This window comes from Apteryx mantelli, chromosome 2 (genome assembly GCF_036417845.1).
Source record: "Apteryx mantelli isolate bAptMan1 chromosome 2, bAptMan1.hap1, whole genome shotgun sequence".
In the NCBI taxonomy this organism is placed as follows: Eukaryota; Metazoa; Chordata; class Aves; order Apterygiformes; family Apterygidae; genus Apteryx; species Apteryx mantelli.
The window spans coordinates 40,072,716-40,090,015 of NC_089979.1; the positions used below are offsets into that span (position 1 = coordinate 40,072,716).

General features: G+C 37.0%; 1 protein-coding gene, 1 long non-coding RNA gene and 2 other non-coding genes across 5 annotated transcripts; 1 reads left to right on the forward strand and 3 right to left on the reverse strand.

Moving 5' to 3' along the window:
- Nucleotides 1-273: 273 nt before the first annotated feature.
- Nucleotides 274-10,525, forward strand: MCMDC2 (minichromosome maintenance domain containing 2). Its single transcript, XM_013942818.1, has 14 exons — nt 274-373; nt 471-601; nt 693-752; nt 1,077-1,272; nt 2,319-2,441; nt 2,622-2,729; nt 4,029-4,157; nt 4,689-4,926; nt 6,958-7,163; nt 7,628-7,794; nt 8,180-8,356; nt 8,932-9,074; nt 9,667-9,776; nt 10,320-10,525. Exons 1-14 carry the CDS (start codon nt 274-276, stop codon nt 10,484-10,486), a joined length of 2,055 nt encoding a protein of 684 aa, XP_013798272.1. The 3' UTR covers nt 10,487-10,525.
- Nucleotides 10,526-11,656: 1,131 nt separating this feature from the next.
- On the reverse strand, nt 11,657-15,326 carry LOC106484595 (uncharacterized). 2 transcript variants are annotated; one of them, XR_010883300.1, is made up of 4 exons: nt 15,230-15,326; nt 13,437-13,553; nt 12,568-12,634; nt 11,657-12,006 (listed from the first exon to the last, which is right to left on the reverse strand). It is a non-coding gene; the product is annotated as an uncharacterized lncRNA (long non-coding RNA). The 2 variants fall into 2 exon arrangements; XR_010883301.1 differs by having other exon boundaries at nt 13,308-13,553.
- Nucleotides 12,086-12,164, reverse strand: LOC136991478 (small nucleolar RNA SNORD87). The gene has a single exon (XR_010883632.1). It is a non-coding gene; the product is annotated as a small nucleolar RNA SNORD87 (small nucleolar RNA).
- On the reverse strand, nt 12,701-12,778 carry LOC136991477 (small nucleolar RNA SNORD87). Its single transcript, XR_010883631.1, has one exon. It is a non-coding gene; the product is annotated as a small nucleolar RNA SNORD87 (small nucleolar RNA).
- Nucleotides 15,327-17,300: the final 1,974 nt, after the last annotated feature.

Consider the following 17,300-nt stretch of genomic DNA (forward strand, 5'->3'; position numbering starts at 1 on the left):
GGGGGAATAATTCACTAAAGAAAATACTAGAGTATTTTTCAGAAATTTACTTTGGGAATATAATATGTTTCAGCCATTGGAAGGAACTTTCCAGTTAATGGGGTCTTTAAAAAATTCTTAAAGAATCGCATTGTGTGGAAAAGAGAACATTTTGATTTTGCATGCTTTGTTACTATATATCTTTATTATTATTGTAGCATGGCCAATTCTGACCTATTTTCATCATGATTGATTTCAACATTTTGATAAGACTGCAAAGATCTTTATTGGAAGATGCATCCAGAAGTACAGAAAATGAGGGAAATTGTCCTTATTTACCTTGACAGAAGTGGTGGCCTTCAGAAATTTGTGCATGATTGCAAAAAATATAATGGTATTGCTCAATCAGTAGACATTCTGTTAACATTTATAAATCAAATAATGTTAAACAAATCTGTTGTTTTTATGTAAGAGACTCTTTGCTCCTACAGACTCAAAACAAAGTTATGCTGTTTATCGATTCATTATTTCAATAAATCCTTCTGATATTGCTGAATTAGATGCAACCCTTGGAAACTACATTCTTCATAATCCCATACAAGCTGCACAGATTTTTCAGTCAGTAAGTACATATAGTCACAGCAGACAAAAATAAAGCTTCTGTTTTTTAACTAAATTTTCCTTTCTAAAACAAAGTTGTTTTTCAATTACAGGTATGTTTTGTAGCTATTAAAACATTATCGTTAATTGAACAATTGCAGACAGAGGCCCAGGTGAGTCTGCATTGTTTTTCGCCATCTAGATCTTAGATCTTTTAAGCACAGTGAAGTATTAGCAAAGAAAACTTTTGTATTTTTCAGTTTTTATTTTCTCTTTGGTTGCAATATTCTTTGTAATTAAAAATAATTAGAAGTCTCACCCAAACATATTCCAAGAATGAGAAGATGAAATATGAGACTGAATTACTTTTACACTTTGTGTGTTTCTGAAAATGTTTCTAATAGCTGTATACCACATTGAATTTGTCTACCTAAGTAAAAGTTACATAGAAGTTTTAAAGAAAAATATGGTAATAATGTAATTGTGTCTTTTCTTAGATTAGTATACTGCTGAAACCAACACATTTGCCACCTTTACCAAGTTACATTCTGAATCTTTCTGCATTTCCCTTTAATTACACATCTCAAAGATTTTATGAGTCTGAAGGAATAGTGATTGCAATGGGAACTATAACAAAATACACACAAGGAGCAAGATTTCTTTGTACTGGGGAAACCTGTCCATTTTCTGAAGGTAGGAAAAAGAAAAGTCCATACTATTTTAAAAGCCTTTTAATAATTTAGATAATTTAACTCTTTTGGATTAAAAATGTATCAATAAAAAAGTATTTTGCTATGCAGAGTTATTATGCAGACATTTTTGTAATGAGCACAGCATGATTCTGATTAATTGAAAGCAGTGAAGCTTGCCAGTGGCTGCTCAGCTTTATTAAATGTTCTGGAAGTATAGCTGTGCCAGCAGTCTGTTTTCCTAGTCCTGAAGACAGTTTATATGAGCAGAAGAGATATGTTGCCAGTATAACTTAATAAATTCCCTGAATGGAAAAAAAAAAAGCTGTATCAGTAGAATAATTTTTTTCTAGAAAGCTCAGTCATCCATAGGCTGCTTGTATGAAAACATCATAGAGAACAGTATTCTTTAGTGACATTATTATACAGACAAAAGCTTATAGCATGGAACTGATTTGCTGTAATGATTAACTGATTTTTGTGAAACTACTCTTTTGAGTAATATTACTGAAGTACTCATCTTTGGAGAATTAATTCTTAAGTACTTTTAAGGCTGTTTTGTTTGCTTCTTCCTGTACCAGGGACTATGAAATTACAAAATAGAAGCCAAATCCCACAGTTTGGAAACTGTGGAATAAATCATAATGCTGTCTTTATGAGAGCACATATCTCTAGTAATGAATGCATATATCCGATGTCATTTCCATGTAATGCAGAAAAGGCAGTTGCTTGCTCACTGCTTCTCAGGAAGCCAGGCCAAGCTGTTTCAGTTGATGTGTAATAAGAAATTCTGCCATCTTGTGGTCCACCTATAATAAATTATACACATAGTATTACTAGTAGCTGTTAAAGGACAGAAACTCCAAGTCAACATGAGAGGCATGCAACATGAAAGTACATTCATCTTAAGAAACAGATGTTACTTACAAATTTGGAATTTCACAGTCCAATATTTTAATTAGTTCTTAATGGGAAGTTTAAAATCAAAGACGTCCTCATTTTAAATGTTTAGAAAATACATGGTACATTTAGTGAATTAGTTTTTTTTAGGATTTAGGTATATAAGAGTGCATCTGCCTGGAGCTACGGAATCTGCCACAGTGAGGAATGATTTTGTTTGTAGCTTGTGTTCTTCACCACTGCAAGAAGACATGAAATTTAGAGTACTTGGTGGTAGGAACTATGTAGTTTTACTTTTAAATCTGAGTTATTTTCCTAACTTCTGTTACATAAGTAAACAAAATAACCATTTAAGGGGAAAAAGCCCAAAATATACCAGTCATTTAAGGGGGAAATAAAATCATGGTACTGTATTCAAGAGATTTAACTTTCTCTTTGCCTTTATTTTGAAAGATAAACAAATAGTTGAAATGATTGATGCAAAAGCACTGAATGCTTTAAAAGGATATTCCAACAATAAATCACATTTTAGGATTCAGACTTTTACAGTTTTCTTGAGAGGTAAGCTGAATTTTAAATTAATAACTGAGAATTGTTAAATAAAAATGTCTTAGAACTGAACCGTAACAATTTCTTGCATTTTCCTTATAGGTCTGTTTCTCTGGGTAAAATGGTGAAAATCATGATAATTTTCTATATGTTATTTTCCTAATTTTATTAGAAAAAGAACCCGCTATAGTTAGGCGAGTGATTAAAGAATATACATTGCATAACTGTGTTGTGTTCGCTTTTCTACTTTTGTTTAAATCAAATCCCCTGGCCAGCTCTACAGTATCCTATTCTAACTGTAGCTTATTTTTTCATCCTTTCTACTTCCTTTGATCATACTGTTTTGTACTAGCTTAGTGCATTTTTAACGTCCTTCCTCAATCTAGCCATTTTCTGGATTCTATCAAGATTTTTGGCTTTTCCTGCTTCTGTCTTTCACTGCAGACACTAAATGATCTCTACCATGAATATTCAACTAAAATCACAAGAGACTAACATATTTTACTAGTACTTTTGGTAACTTTCTTAAAAAGCAAACAAATAAATAAATAAATAAAGCCATTCTGCTTTAATGTGATGTCCAAAGTCTATAGAATTCATAAAATTAATTTCTTGAAAAATAATTAGTTCACAGTCACTTTAAGATCATGAGATACATTGCTTAAAATCTGACACTGTGCAGGTGTTATTACAAAACAGAATCTATGGCTGAGATACTGTGAGTTAGGTATGCATTAAATTTCCATTGGCTTCAGTCATGACTGAGGTTAGACTGGATCTTGTAGGCTGAGATTCATATCAGGTTGGACATACTTCATATTTCAAAAAAAAAAAGTGTTTTTTGAAAAGATGCACAGAAATACAAAGGTTTCCAAAGCTATTTGTGTGTGTGTGCGTGCACTTTTTTTTTTTTTTTTAAGTTTAGATCTCTGTTTTAGTGTGTTTCTTTGCTGCCATGTTTATAGGACAGTAGCTAATAATGGTGTCACCACAAATTTCATAGTAGGAACGCATACCTCCAAACAGTCCATTTTGTTTTCAATGCAGAACTAAATGCATTATCCATTTTCTTTAGCAAGAATCACCTTTTCCCCAGCCAATCTGCATCCCGTACTTGTTGCACAAATTATTTAGAATTGTATGCTTTGTTTTATTCAGTACCTTATGGTGGACCTGGAATACAACTGTTTTCTTCAGTTAAATCATAAAACTGCAACAGTTCAGAATGTAAAGAAAAGTTTTCTGATCATCTCTTTACAACTTTTTTATGCCCTGATACATCTTCAAGTTCCTCTCTTTTTTTATTTCTAGATGACCTGGCCAATAGAATGACAATAGGAAATCACTACAAGATTATAGGAATTCCAGCTTGTGTACAAAATGGCTCACAAGCTACAGTTTGTATAGAAGTCAGTAGTGTACAGCAGCGTAAACCAAATGGTAAGAAAGTTCCATAAAAAATGACCAAAATGTTATAAAACCTTTTAAAGCAAAAATCTTTAGAATTTGTACAGTTTCCTATTATATAGAGGTCCAGATTAGGAAACCGCTTTGGGACTTCTCTCTTACAGTCTTAAATATATTCTTACTGTCATTTGAAAATACCATCTTTTGCCCACCTCTCTCTTCATGCGTTGGGAAACTAAAGATTAATTATTTACTGCAGTTGTTCTCCTTCAGCTTTTCCTTTCCAGCTTCTCCTTTCTATTGGACAGTACTTTGAAATCATATATTAAATGGACCTGCTGTTTCAATTTGCCATTCCTTTCATGTTCCATCAGTATTAGCAGATAGCATCTGTTATTTTTTAATAGTAAAATTAATATTGTCAGCTGTTTGTATTTGTGCCCAATGCTAAACTTCTTAGTTGTTCATAAGCTTTTGTATCAAGATTAGAATAGTGATATGTTTTAATGTATCTGCATAGATCTATGATGAAGGGTTTGTTAAGCTGTATTTTGTTTTAATTAGGTCCTACTTTTATCAGTGACAATTTTAAGCATCTGCTGTCGCTGACTTCAAGTTCATGCTGGAGGTTTACAGCCATACTTGCCAATATCTTTGCGTCTCAAGTTGTTCCGCCAGGCACTTACAATACGCTCAAACTCACAATATTGCTGAGCCTAGTACTGACATGTGAGAAAGACAACGAGATAGCAGATTACCTGGATCTCTTGATTGTAACAAGCGACACTCTAATAATCGATAGGTAAATAGATTCCTTGTTTCTCACATAAATTCAAGTAAAAAACATGAATCTTTTTCAGGATAACAGGATTAGTGTTATCCAAAAAAAGACTACACTTAAAAGGAATATGCAGGGTTCTGATTTAGCAAAAATAACCATTTTTTAATGTTAGTGATATTTGATTCTTAATTGCTGAGACATTTTGTGTTTATTTCAAATGAGAAATCTAAATCAGAATTTCACTACTAATAAAAACACTTTTTTAACACTCCTGTAATGATCTCCGTTAGATTTTAAGACAAGCACTTTTTAGCAGAAGTCAAACTAAAGATTTTTCTAAGGTCACAACTGAAGTCCCAGAAGCAGGTGATGATGAAAGCAATGGTCTCTGCTTTTCAAATCTTGTGTCACTTTAAAAATAGCACTTTACACCTTTTAATCACCAACTTCTCAGCTTTCAGCATTTTCAGTTAATAAAAATGAGTAAATAGATACATTTTTATCACTTTTACTTTTTCCTAAGAACTACACTGATAAAAATATTAAAAGCCATGTAGACCATTACACATTGATCATACTGGCTATTGTTACTGTTAACAAAATGCTTTTATATATTTATGTATTCTTTGTATTCACCCCTTCACACCACTATAAACTGTTAACTTCACATACACTGGCAAAAAGTAGGAGTTGGATACAGCATCTCAGTTCCACATGCTGTTTTAAATCTACATAAATTAAAAAGAAAATGAATTTCTCCTTCCCCAACCCAAAACATGGCTTAATTTTTCTTTTTGAAAAAGATCTTTGAAGGTGGCATGAATTTTATTTTCATTTGAGAGTTTGTCAACAGGCATCAGTTTTATTTTTCTGTAGCAGAAGAAATGCTTTCTTTGTTAAATTAACCATTTCAAAAATTAACCATAGAAATTAGCTCAAATTTGAGAAAAAAATGTGGGCTGAAGGATTTCTCCCCCCAGGTTAAGAGTAAAGTTTCAAAAAGAATTCATAGGAACTCAGAACAGAATGGTTTGAGAATGGAAACACTGCGTTAATATTAAAATGGTTGTGCACTGTAAACTTTGGTAATTACTGTTATTTATAAACAAGACAGTTCTTGTAGATGCTTGTAACATTTTATTGTCATTAGTCTATCAAGATAAGCATTTCCTACATCATATTTATATTGTTATCGTAGGTTATTTTAATATATTATGAGGAAAAACTTTTTCACTGTGAGGGTGACAGAGCACTGGAACAGGTTGCCCAGAGAGGTTGTGGAGTCTTCTTCTCTGGAGATATTCAAGACACGCCTGGACGCGATCCTGTGCAACGTGCTCTAGGTGACCCTGCTTGAGCAGGGGGGTTGGACTAGATGATCTCCAGAGGTCCCTTCCAACCTCAGCGATTCTGTGATAATATTTATACCATTATATGTAACATCTAATTAATAACTTTTCTCCCATTTATTAATAATGGGAGAAGTTCTGCTCTGACATCTAAAAATCATTAGGAACCTTTGATTGTGGAACCAGACAGACAGAGTTTGCAATCTTGTGTGCCAAGGAACATAGTTTACAGGATGAAAAAGAAGTCCTGTACCCTCATTTCTCAAAAAGTATTGGGGATGTAACCCAGGCAAGAAGAGCCTGCAGGTTCTCAGCCTTTTGATTTTTTTTCTTAGATGGAGAGAAAAATCATTAATCCACTATCTTTTTAAGTCGATGGAAAAGTTTGTATAGAATAAGAGTTAACAATATTTCTGACTTCCTAGGAATTCCTCATTTGCCTCATATGTTAAATCCATAAGAAATACAGTCCTTTTTGTAGCTGTGGGAGAGAAAGCTTGGATTTCTACCTTTGTATTCAAAATCAGTTTAAACATTCAGGTTTTGATACTGGATTTTATTTGGGGAAGGTGGTTTCTAATTGAGCAATGTGATTGCTTCTCAAGTCTGAACTATAACTACCATTAAAAATAGTATTATAAGTTTTCTAAAACTGAAAAACTATTTTACAGTTTATGACTGACAGAACTATTTAATCCTTCAGGCTTCTGAATTACAGCATTTGTCTTCTGCCTCGTGGCATACGACACCCATCCTCTAGTGAATTTTTTCCTGCCGTATCCAAAGATAAACATGGAACTGGAAGTGCCAGTATTCAAGCCTGCAGTGCTCTGCTGGCTAAAGGTGGTATCTGCTACATAGGAGACTTATCTTCATATAAAAAGGATAAACTTGAATTTCTGCAGTCAGGTAATCTCACATCTACTAACAAACAAGGGGACAGAAACAAACGTATGAAACAAATATGCAGAATCATAGCTAGATTTCTCAGCTTATGGCCCTCAAATGCTGGGGAAATCTGTGAACTATTTTTAACAAGAAACATGAACAAAAAAAAGACCAACTCCTGTAAGCTTGTTTGCTACACAGACTCCATCAATTAACAAAATTATAAATCACCAAGATTAGACAGCAAGAGAAGTGGATTCCTTCAGCTTCTAAGATTTATGCTGTAGCCTTCTAAAGGATTTAGGCACTCAGATCTAGATACAGTCCTCAAAACCACCCATCTGGAAATGCCAAAACTCTATAAACATCATCACAATTCAGGGCAGTATGTAATTGTGATTGTTTTCAGATGCTGTGCTTGGGACTATAGAATTTATAGTTAAACTACAGTGATTATGTAACTGACATATTTTGTTCTGTCCTAGTGCTGGAGAGCAGAACAACAACAATATTCATTCCTGGGAAGAAGTATGGAGAAGAAGCTGACCAACAAGTTACTCTTCCAGTTCAGACTAATTTTTGGTCTTACGTAGATGTGGATGCTTCTTCAAAGAAACATACACAAAGGGCTAGCTCTTTAATTGGACAGATGGTAAAGCACATGCCCTGTTACAACAGTAACTATAGTATAGCAGTCATTTGTGTTTATGGTTATTTCAACTTGTGAAATAATGAAAACAATTAATTTTCTTGTTTTCCCCCCAAAGCCACAAATTAAGTCACTTTAAATCAAGTATCTTCTAAAATTAGTTAGATTTCCCCAAAACAGATCTGTCATTTATTTTGTTTGGAATGGCTTTCTGCAAATACTATTGAAACAAAATTGTACTGCATATATTACAGATGTTTCATTAGATAATCTTGCAGCACTCAGCATACATATGGAACATTTCAGATTTTAAAAAATCTCCAATGTTTCTACAAGTAGAAAGTCCAAAATAAATGGGCTGTTTTCTTTCTCTGGGTCTTCTCTTTAGGACTTGAGTTTGATTTCACCTAACCTTCTAGATGTTTTTGGGCTTCTGATATACAATGAATTTCCTTCTTGTCGACTGTCTTTTCCTCTTGTGCATCATATCTTGAAAAAAGCCATTAATCCTGAAGCAATGCTGTACAGAGTCTCACAGCAGTTCAGAACACAGGATTATGAGGAGGTAACAAATAATACTTAATAATTTAGAAATGCATTTGGTAGTAGCATACTATTCCTGGACTCAAAAGGTTCTCTTCTTGTACTCTGACTACTTGTTTTTAAATCTGTCCATATTCACTTCCTAACAATTCTCTCCCACTGTATTCCCACTAGCATCAATAGGATCTTACTATTGATAAAACTAGCTTCAGTTCTTTTAAAAGAACCAACATAATAAATTGTTTGGTCTTGTTTCTGTAGTAGGTTAACATTAGTATGAAAACAGATCTCTAATATCTACTTTTGACAAGATTAAATTGCAATCGGTAATAAAAATATTTTGTTTTAAATAAACTGTCATTATCTCTAGTATAATCTAATGGACAAATTAACAGGTTGCATAGTGTAACTTCTGAAATAAATCATTATGCATGGCTGAACAGTGACGGGCTTCATTGTAAAGATTATGTGTGAAATACTGTCCTAACTATCCTGTCCCAACTATCTTACTATGCCACTAGCATGTTAGAAGATGTGAAAAATGTAAATTCTTTATTCTCCACAGTGAAATATTTAAAATTTATACCATCTCTCTAGTTTATTTTGTTTGCTAAGAATCTTCATGTTGAACTGAGTTCAGAAGCAGAAAACCTAATTCAGGGCTACTATCTTGCAAGTCGCAGAGTGAGAAGAGATGCTATTCATGGATCAAAATTATCAGCATCTGCACTAAAAATTCTGTATGTACTACTTTTCATATTAAACATCTCTGTGCTTCAAATGGATATTGTGCTAACCTGCTCAGAAGTCAAGGAGTTTGTTCAATAAAAGTCTAGGCAGGACTCTGTTTTGAAAAGCTGAAGTGTAAAGTATCATAACTATGAATACTCTTTGTTTTATATACTGATTTTGTGCAAAAAAAAAAAAAAAAAAAAAAAAGTTTGTTTAAGGAGTTTTGCCAGGCATTAAAAAACAATGATTTAAGAAACGGGTATCACCATTAAACCTATCTAGAAAAAAAAAGGCAGTTAAAATTATCACAGCTTTGTATTGCTCAAGTTAAAAAAAAATCATTAAAAATGCATAGTAGGCCAGGTTTCACTGCTGTCATAAACATAGCACAAAAAAGTCATGCAAAGTAATACATACTTTGTCAATTACAAATATAACTGGACAGCATTTGTGGGAAGTTTATACAGCTGCAGTCTGGAAAAAAAAAGCACTGCAGTTTGCTTTCAGTTTACTGAAGTGCTTGAAAGGGCAATGTATATTGTATTCATTTCTGCGGTGTTTTCTGATACTACATCTGACATGCTTATATTCATTTCTTAGGATTTCACTGTCTAAGGCTCATACTAAATTAAGTTTAAGAAAAAAAGTTCTTGAAGAAGATGCATTGATTGCCATCTTATTACTGGAATCATCTCTCACCCTAAAGCACGGTAAATAATGTAACTCTTTAGTCTTGGATAAATCATTTCCATGTTTTGTCAGATTAAAAAAAAGTTTTCATCTCAATTTGTTGCAAAGTGCATTATATTACCATTTGTCAACTGAAAGTACAGAATTTCCACTGGCAAAAAGGACTGATGTTAGAAAAAAAAAAATCTTTCAGATAAGACTTTCCTGTGATGAGTCTCAGTACTACACATAATTAGGCAACAGGCCAGCACTAAGCCCCTCTCCTTTATGCTGGCATATTTGATATTTGTCAACTCTTCTGGAGCTCCAACAGTGTTCCAGGTTAAACTAGAGGTAATTTCACTGTTTTCACCTGGGGAAAGAGAATTTTTGTTTGTTTATCTAGCATTGCATTTGTAGTTCATGTAGAAATTTGACACCAAGAATTACAGTAAAACACTAGTAATAATATTGCAAGTTACTGTTTTTAACTATGTCACAGCTTCCCTCCACCCCCTTAAAAGCTATTGGCAAAGGGTCATCAAGTCTGTTAGCCTGATAACCTTGATTTATTCTTTGCTTAGGTAAGTCTGCATTATGTGTAGCACCAAATGCTGTATTTCCATTTGACCTCAGCGATGAAAACTCCCTAAAACAGAGAGATATTTACCTAATGCAGTGTCACCATCAACTGTTGAAGTTTATTGGTGCATACAGCCCAGGAATTCATGTTAACACTACTGAAGAGTGAAGAACCCACCCAAAGTAAAGCTTGAAGCTTTTTAACAGATTGCAGATGTGGAAAAATATACAACTAAATAAGTTTTAAATATTTTTGCAAGATGCATGTTCAGTGCCATTCTGGTATGGAATAAAGCATAGCTGACAGGATTTTACCCCAAGTTCTGTGAGAGTATTGTTCAAAGGCAGAAGAGAGGTTTTCATTGTGGAAGGTCATGACTTTTAAGAAGACTTACAGCCACAACCTGAACTTCTGCTCTTGATGATCTGTGTTCATCCATAGTTGAGTGACAGGAGTAAAGCACAGTTTTTAAATAAGGCACTGCAACTAACAATTAAACCAAGAGTTCTGAATCTGGTGTTTCATTTTAACTATGTGAACTCCCTGTAGTTTTTCTTGTTGCTTCTTTTCAAGTCTATCACCTAGTGAGGTGTTTATAGTTTTAAGTACATTAAAAATAATTTTCTAGTATAAGACAACTTTTACTCATGTTTTAATTTTTTAAATATATAAAAATATCACCATGCTGCTTGATGTTTATATCTTAGATGGCTTTACATTATAGCAACAGTGTTAGACCAGGATGCTGGCATGCTTAGTTGTACAACTTGGAAAAAAACAGTGTTTTGACCACATGACTTTAGATAACAGACTGCAGGGAATACAAAGAACATTACATGAAAGCAAAAGAGTTGTTACTAGTAGTCCTGATATATCAGCAGCTCAATGAGGTCAAGTGTTTAGCTACATCATTGCAAAACAAAAAAAAAGATTTGGTGGAAGATCATTAGCTGGCTGATGTACAGTATGCTTCTCCCACTATGGACTTTCTTGTATTACATCTTTCTAGTAGGCTTACTGCAGCAGACATAATACTGAGCAAGATTTACATCAGAGATGTCCATGCTATAAAAGCAGCAGCAAAGTCCTAGAGTCTTCCCATCAGAGACAAGCCAAAAAAATACTAAAGGTTTGTTGTGAATTTTGCTCAGGATGGCATCCAGCAAAATCATGCTGAAACCCTTACCAAAAAGCTTCATTCACTGAACATGTAAATGCAGGATTTTGTATATACAAACATTACCCTGAAGATAAACAGAACAGCTGTCACCACAAACATGAACACCCTCATTCAGACAAACTAATACACAAGAGTTAAACACATAGAAAAACAATGTATTCAAATGTGATTGAATTTGATTTATTGGGTACACTTAATATGAAGTTACTACACTGAAAAGGAAGCTAGACTGGACTGCAAGAAAGATGCTGCTTCCATTACCCCAAGCATTTCAAAAAGCTAGTACTTCACTTTTTAGAGTGATATTCTCTCACGAAGACTTCATTCAGGCCTTATTCACACATTTTCACCAAGACTCCTCTGGTTTACTAAAATTCACTTTTCAGCATGACGTCACAAGTTTGAACCTGGACCACATCTGAATTCAAGCAGTGTTTCTGAGGAGCAGGAAGGGTTGTGCAAGTGTTGAAGTGCACTTTGACTCCACACTTCAAGCTGCTATTTTCCACTGAAAAATAAGCATTTCAAAATAAGTTAGTCAATTTTCTTATAGGGTTATTCAATCCTTATACAAAGTTATTAACTTTACTGGCATTTCAGATTTAACCATACACATCAATAACCAGTCAGATGGGTAAACGGCAAAAAGATCATCATTATGCCAGTAAAATCACTTCCATAATACACTTTAAGTGTACAAGTCCTTTATAAATTATTTGATAAGCCACACTAAGGAATGTATAACCCTAAAAGAAGTTTTTTTCTGCAAGAGGGGCACAACTTTTTATCCTTATCACCCCCCAGCTTCTCTTTATTGTCTTAATAAAAAGCTTTACAACTTGTAATAATACTGCAGGTTTTTAAAAAACAAAAACAAACAACCCAGCAAAGTCAGTAGCCTGAAGACATCCTTGAATAACAGGCCAGGCCTTCAACTGATGTAAGTCAGCACAGTTCCAGGCAAACTGGCAAACGTGGCCAGTACGGGTCTTCACCAGCTGACAGCATGTTTTACTGGAGCTTGAGTTCTGCAGTATCACAGAAGAGGAGGAACCCTCAACACACTCACCTCCTTAAACATCCATGCTTCTAGAAGTGGAGACAATGGAGATGATAGTCATCTGATGTTATATCACCTTTAAAAAAGTAAATAAATTCAGAAACAATGGTAGTGGATCAAACTGGAAAAATTCTATTAATTAGCTGGCACCTCAGATACAAGTTACTCATCAAAAAACTCAGTTGGGTAAACAGCAAAAAGTCATCATCATTATGCCAGCAAACAGCTTCCTGCCTGTGATGCAACTGCTGTTATTTTTTCTCCAGGTGTCAAATAGGAAGAAATTCATAACCTTGCCTCAAGAGATGCACTTCTAAGAATTGAGGTAGAACCTTGTTTTCAAATGGGTAAGCGCAAAATGAACTTTGTATTCTCAGGAACTTAGGAAGTGCTACAGCAGTTCATTTGAGAGTGGATAAAAAGCTCATCTTCCAACATTCATGGCACTAGCATTGGAAGAAGAAACAGAAATCTAATGATTCATATATCTGAGATCAAGTAGTTTATAGTAAGGCAAAATTCAGCTGCACAAGAGACAAATGGGGTTATTAGGCAAATAAGTTTAGTGCAACACAAACACTACTTCACACAGGATGGCTAAGAAAATAAGGCTTACCTTAGGCTCCTGGCCAGCAATTTGACTTGTCCAATCATGACAGCTTGTTAATACAGACATACACCTTAAATAATTAGCATATGCTAATAGGGAATACCATCTAAGACTGTTAACCCTATATGCAAATACTCACTGTCCTCCTTGCTCTGCCTGTAAGAGGTATATACAGGTCATAAGACAGCTTCTGAACTCCAGATCTAGACTTCAGGGAGGCAGCTTTTGAGGCTTTTCTCAACACTAAGTACAATAAAAAAATACTTGCATCTGTAGCTTGAGAATTCATGTGATGCCTTTCTGCTTGCAGAGTAACAGCATGGCAAAGTCCAGATTGAAGATTCTCAAAGCCAGAAACAAATTCATCTCCAACTCCATTTGCTGCCTAGAACAAGGAAAAGACATTTGGAAGAATAAAATAGGTTTTATTCATCACAGAACTCCATTTCTGAGCCAGTAACAGAAAGTCTCAACACTCCTTGGTGAAAGTAAGTCAGGCAGCAAAGAAATACCAATCCACTTGGCAACTTCATGAAAGCCTTGCTGGCTTTATTAACTGGGGGGAGAGCCAAAGTGCTCACAGTATCAGTCTGGAGATTAAGGTTAAACAGAACACATTAAAATCTTACTCTTCATTTGGAATGTGTTTTAGATACAATGTTAGAATTACATGCTGCTCCTAATGAACAGCCATCACTGGAGAGAGAAGAGCTTTTAACCTTTCATGGGCCATGATGACATGTTTTCCTACCAGTTCAATTCAAGGCCACACTCATGCGATCATCCCAGCAAGAGAACGTTGCCTTTAAGATTAGTGAGATACCTTGGGATTCTGTCCCTGCAGTAACTGGTGATTTTAACTCTGTACCTAAAAGGGCATGATCAGGGTCACCACAGAACACTAAACAAATTCTCCAGAGGGAAAAAAGGTAATTTATCTTTAGAATTAGGAAATGCACTTGCTGATGATAGTGATTTATGAGGATAAAAATAAGCAAAAATGAGTCTCTTTAGATGTCTAATTTTTCATTATTTCAAAGACTTGATAAACCAAAAAATAACTCCAAGCAACCAATAGTGCTTGCCAATAGAGTGGAGTATATTAACTAATTAGATCCATCTTAGCCTCACAAGATACACGCACAGTCCTGGAAAGTTTATGTAGTGCAGTGGCAGCTTGAATTAAACAACTCTGGCATAAGAGCTAAAAGCAATTTGTTAGCACAGCTGCCATGATGTTTCATAAGCACAAGCAGGGCAACACTACAATAGCAAAACAATCACTCATCTTTCAAGTGATGGCTTAGGTTGCCTAAAAAAGTGCCAGCAATTTATCCCTTTAATTCTTGAGATTATACTCAGAATCAGAATTGGATTCCTTAAATTAAGCAGTAAGGAATATTTCCCAATTTCTCTGAACTTCAAAAAATGAAAACCACTGATCTAAAGGAAGAGCTAGGAGATCTGAATATTAACTTCTCATTATAGCCTGTTTTTGCTGTAGCTTGACACTGTGGCATTAGTTAGAGGAGAGAACAGGTCACTTATTTCAGAAATTTAACAGTTAACACTAGCTATTAAAACTCTCCTTAGAAGTGAATGCAGCTAATGTTCCTCTTTAGAGCTCCGTACGAGCAGAAGCCCGTCTGAAAGCTTACAGGCATCCTTGCTTTTAGCGGCCTCCTACGCTGCAGGAGAGCACAACACGCTGCGGACCCGCTTCAGGAGGCGGCAGGGGCGAGGCAGGCGGGGGCGCTCCCGAAGCAGCTCGCCACCCGCCCGAGGCCCGCTGTGTCGTCCGGGCCTCGCAGGACCGGGCCCGGCTGCCCCAGCGCAGCGCGGGCGCTGACGGCCGGAAGGAGCAGGGACGAAGCAGGCCCCGAGCACCAGGGCACAGCCCCGCGCCGCCGCCCGCCGCAGCTCCGGCTCGCGGGACCCGCCCCCGGCTCGCCGCCAAGCGACGAGCTCCCGCCCACCAGCCGAGCTGCCGTTATCGCCCCAACGGGCCTCGCGCGCCGGCGGCACCCGGGCCGCAGCCGCCCCACCACAAACGCCGCTCACCGGAGGGCAGCAGCTCCGGGGCTGCGCTGCTCCGCCCCGCCTGGAGCCAGCAGCGCTCCCTGCGGCTGCGCGCGCGGAAGAGGCAGGGGGTGCCACGGGTTCCGCTTAAATAGGCCGCGCGCAGGGGGCGGGGAAGGCGCGCACCGCCCAGGCGACCTCCGGCCTCCATCAGGACGCCGCGGGGGGGGGGGCGGGGCTGCGGGAGCGCTCGCTCCATTCGGCCTCCACCGCGCGCCCCAGCCGTCAGGACTGCGCCTGCGCGGCGCCGAGGCCGGCGGCTCCTGCGCCTGCTGCGCCTGCTGCGCCTGCGCGGCCTCGCCATCTCCCGCCCCGTCGCAGGCGTCCGGTTGCGGACGTGCCTCTGAGCAGCGGCAGGGCGGGCTAGTGCCAGCCGTGCAAGCGCCGCGCCTCGCCGCCTCGCGGCTGTTCTCGGGCGCAGCGGCCCGCCCCGCGCTCCCTCCTTCCAGCGCCTAAAACCCAGTGGGTGCTGGGTAGCGGCGCGGCCCGGGTCAGCGCGGGGCAGGGGCTGTGGCGCCTTTTATTTCAGGTTTCTTCGTGCTTAACAGCAGTACTCGCGCTTACGGTAAAGGCCGGAGGCCTAGACTTAAGCCCTGGCGTGCAGGCAGAAGCCAGGGTTTTCAGAAAGTGAAAATAACCCAGATTTCTTCTTGAAAACTTTACAGATGTGCTGCATGCATATATGAGTTACCCCTAATCACTGTTGAGTCCTGACAGTTTATTGCTAGTTGGACCAGTAGCAACACGAATCTCACAACACAGGAATTTTGTAACAGCTGTTGTAATTATGGTTTTGTTGGAATTTGGACCAGAGAACTTAAAATTTAATTTTGGCAGTAGAAGATTGAAAGTCATTCATTATTCTAAAACTCAGACATGGATCATCTACTTTTTAGGTTGTTCGTATTCACGGGCCTTAGTGAAAGAAAGGGTCACAGGCGTGAACCTTAGAAGCAAATCCTGCAAGATCTCGCTCGTGCACAGTTGGTTTCTAAGAAGCTGAAGGAGAACATACAAGTCCGTATTTATGGAACATTTTATGGGATTGCAGTATTACTGAGAAAATGGGAAAATTTAATCCCAGTGAGTTAAGAAAGTAAACAAGATTCAAGGTTGTCTATAAGGAGGTTCACTCTGAAGCAGTCACTTTTTTTTTGATGTCTTATGTACAACAGCAGTCTTACAGACTTCAGTATTTTCAACTCTGAAATGCTTGTCCTCATTAAATGATCTTTTAGAAGTCAAAACCATTGAAAATTAATCTTTTTGTTTTAATGTTGTCATTCTTTAGTATATGCAAGCACAATGAATGCTTTGTCCTAAGAGTCTCAAAGGGAAAGATAGTGATTGGCAGGGAATATATTAAGAGAAAGCAATATATGCCTGGAGGGCAGGGTATTGTAGTTACAGCTGTGTGTATGAGCCAAAAAAGAACTGTATGCAGAATATTTTGGATATCCCGGTTATTTGTGTATGGCAGTATAAAGTCTACACTTCACATCCCTCTGAATGAAAAGCCATGATGAAAATATCTGAGGTTTTCCTAAGATCTTTGAATTACTTTATGAAAAATTGTTCCTTTTGATAGTAATGTATGAACACAGATTGTAGAATTTTATGCCTAAATGTGTGCATGTTTCCAGTGCCAAATGCCAAATATTTAAATTTCAGTATACAAAATACAAAATATTTTTAAGAAATTTGATGTTTGATTCAGTCATCGGGTTTGAAACCAACAGGTTCAGGAAACCTGTTTTATCCTGGTGCACATTTCCAGAACATGAGAGTTTATCTGGAGGAAAAGGCAGATGATACAGAATAATGTTTCAGAAAATAAATCCTAATTCATAGAGTTCTCTAGACCATAATCATATGGATTACAGAACTTCTCAACTAAAAACCTGCTATTGTAATTGTGCATTACTGTCCTTTAATACTCCAGCACAGTTCTGCTAAGCTCTTTGCTTTTAATTGGCAACAATTTATTTGAACATTGTGTCTGCAAAGTCCGTCCTTTTATGTTTGACTGTTCCAGTTTGTCTGTCTTCTAACA

What these genes read in the sequence shown, in the direction of transcription:
- MCMDC2 (XM_013942818.1), top strand. Translation starts at nt 274, where the DNA reads ATGCATCCAGAAGTACAGAAAATGAGGGAAATTGTCCTTATTTACCTT. An exon ending in TGATTGCAAAAAATATAATG is followed by an intron (nt 374 to 470) that starts GTATTGCTCAAT and finishes TTGCTCCTACAG; the next exon opens with ACTCAAAACAAAGTTATGCT. An exon ending in AATTGCAGACAGAGGCCCAG is followed by an intron (nt 753 to 1,076) that starts GTGAGTCTGCAT and finishes GTCTTTTCTTAG; the next exon opens with ATTAGTATACTGCTGAAACC.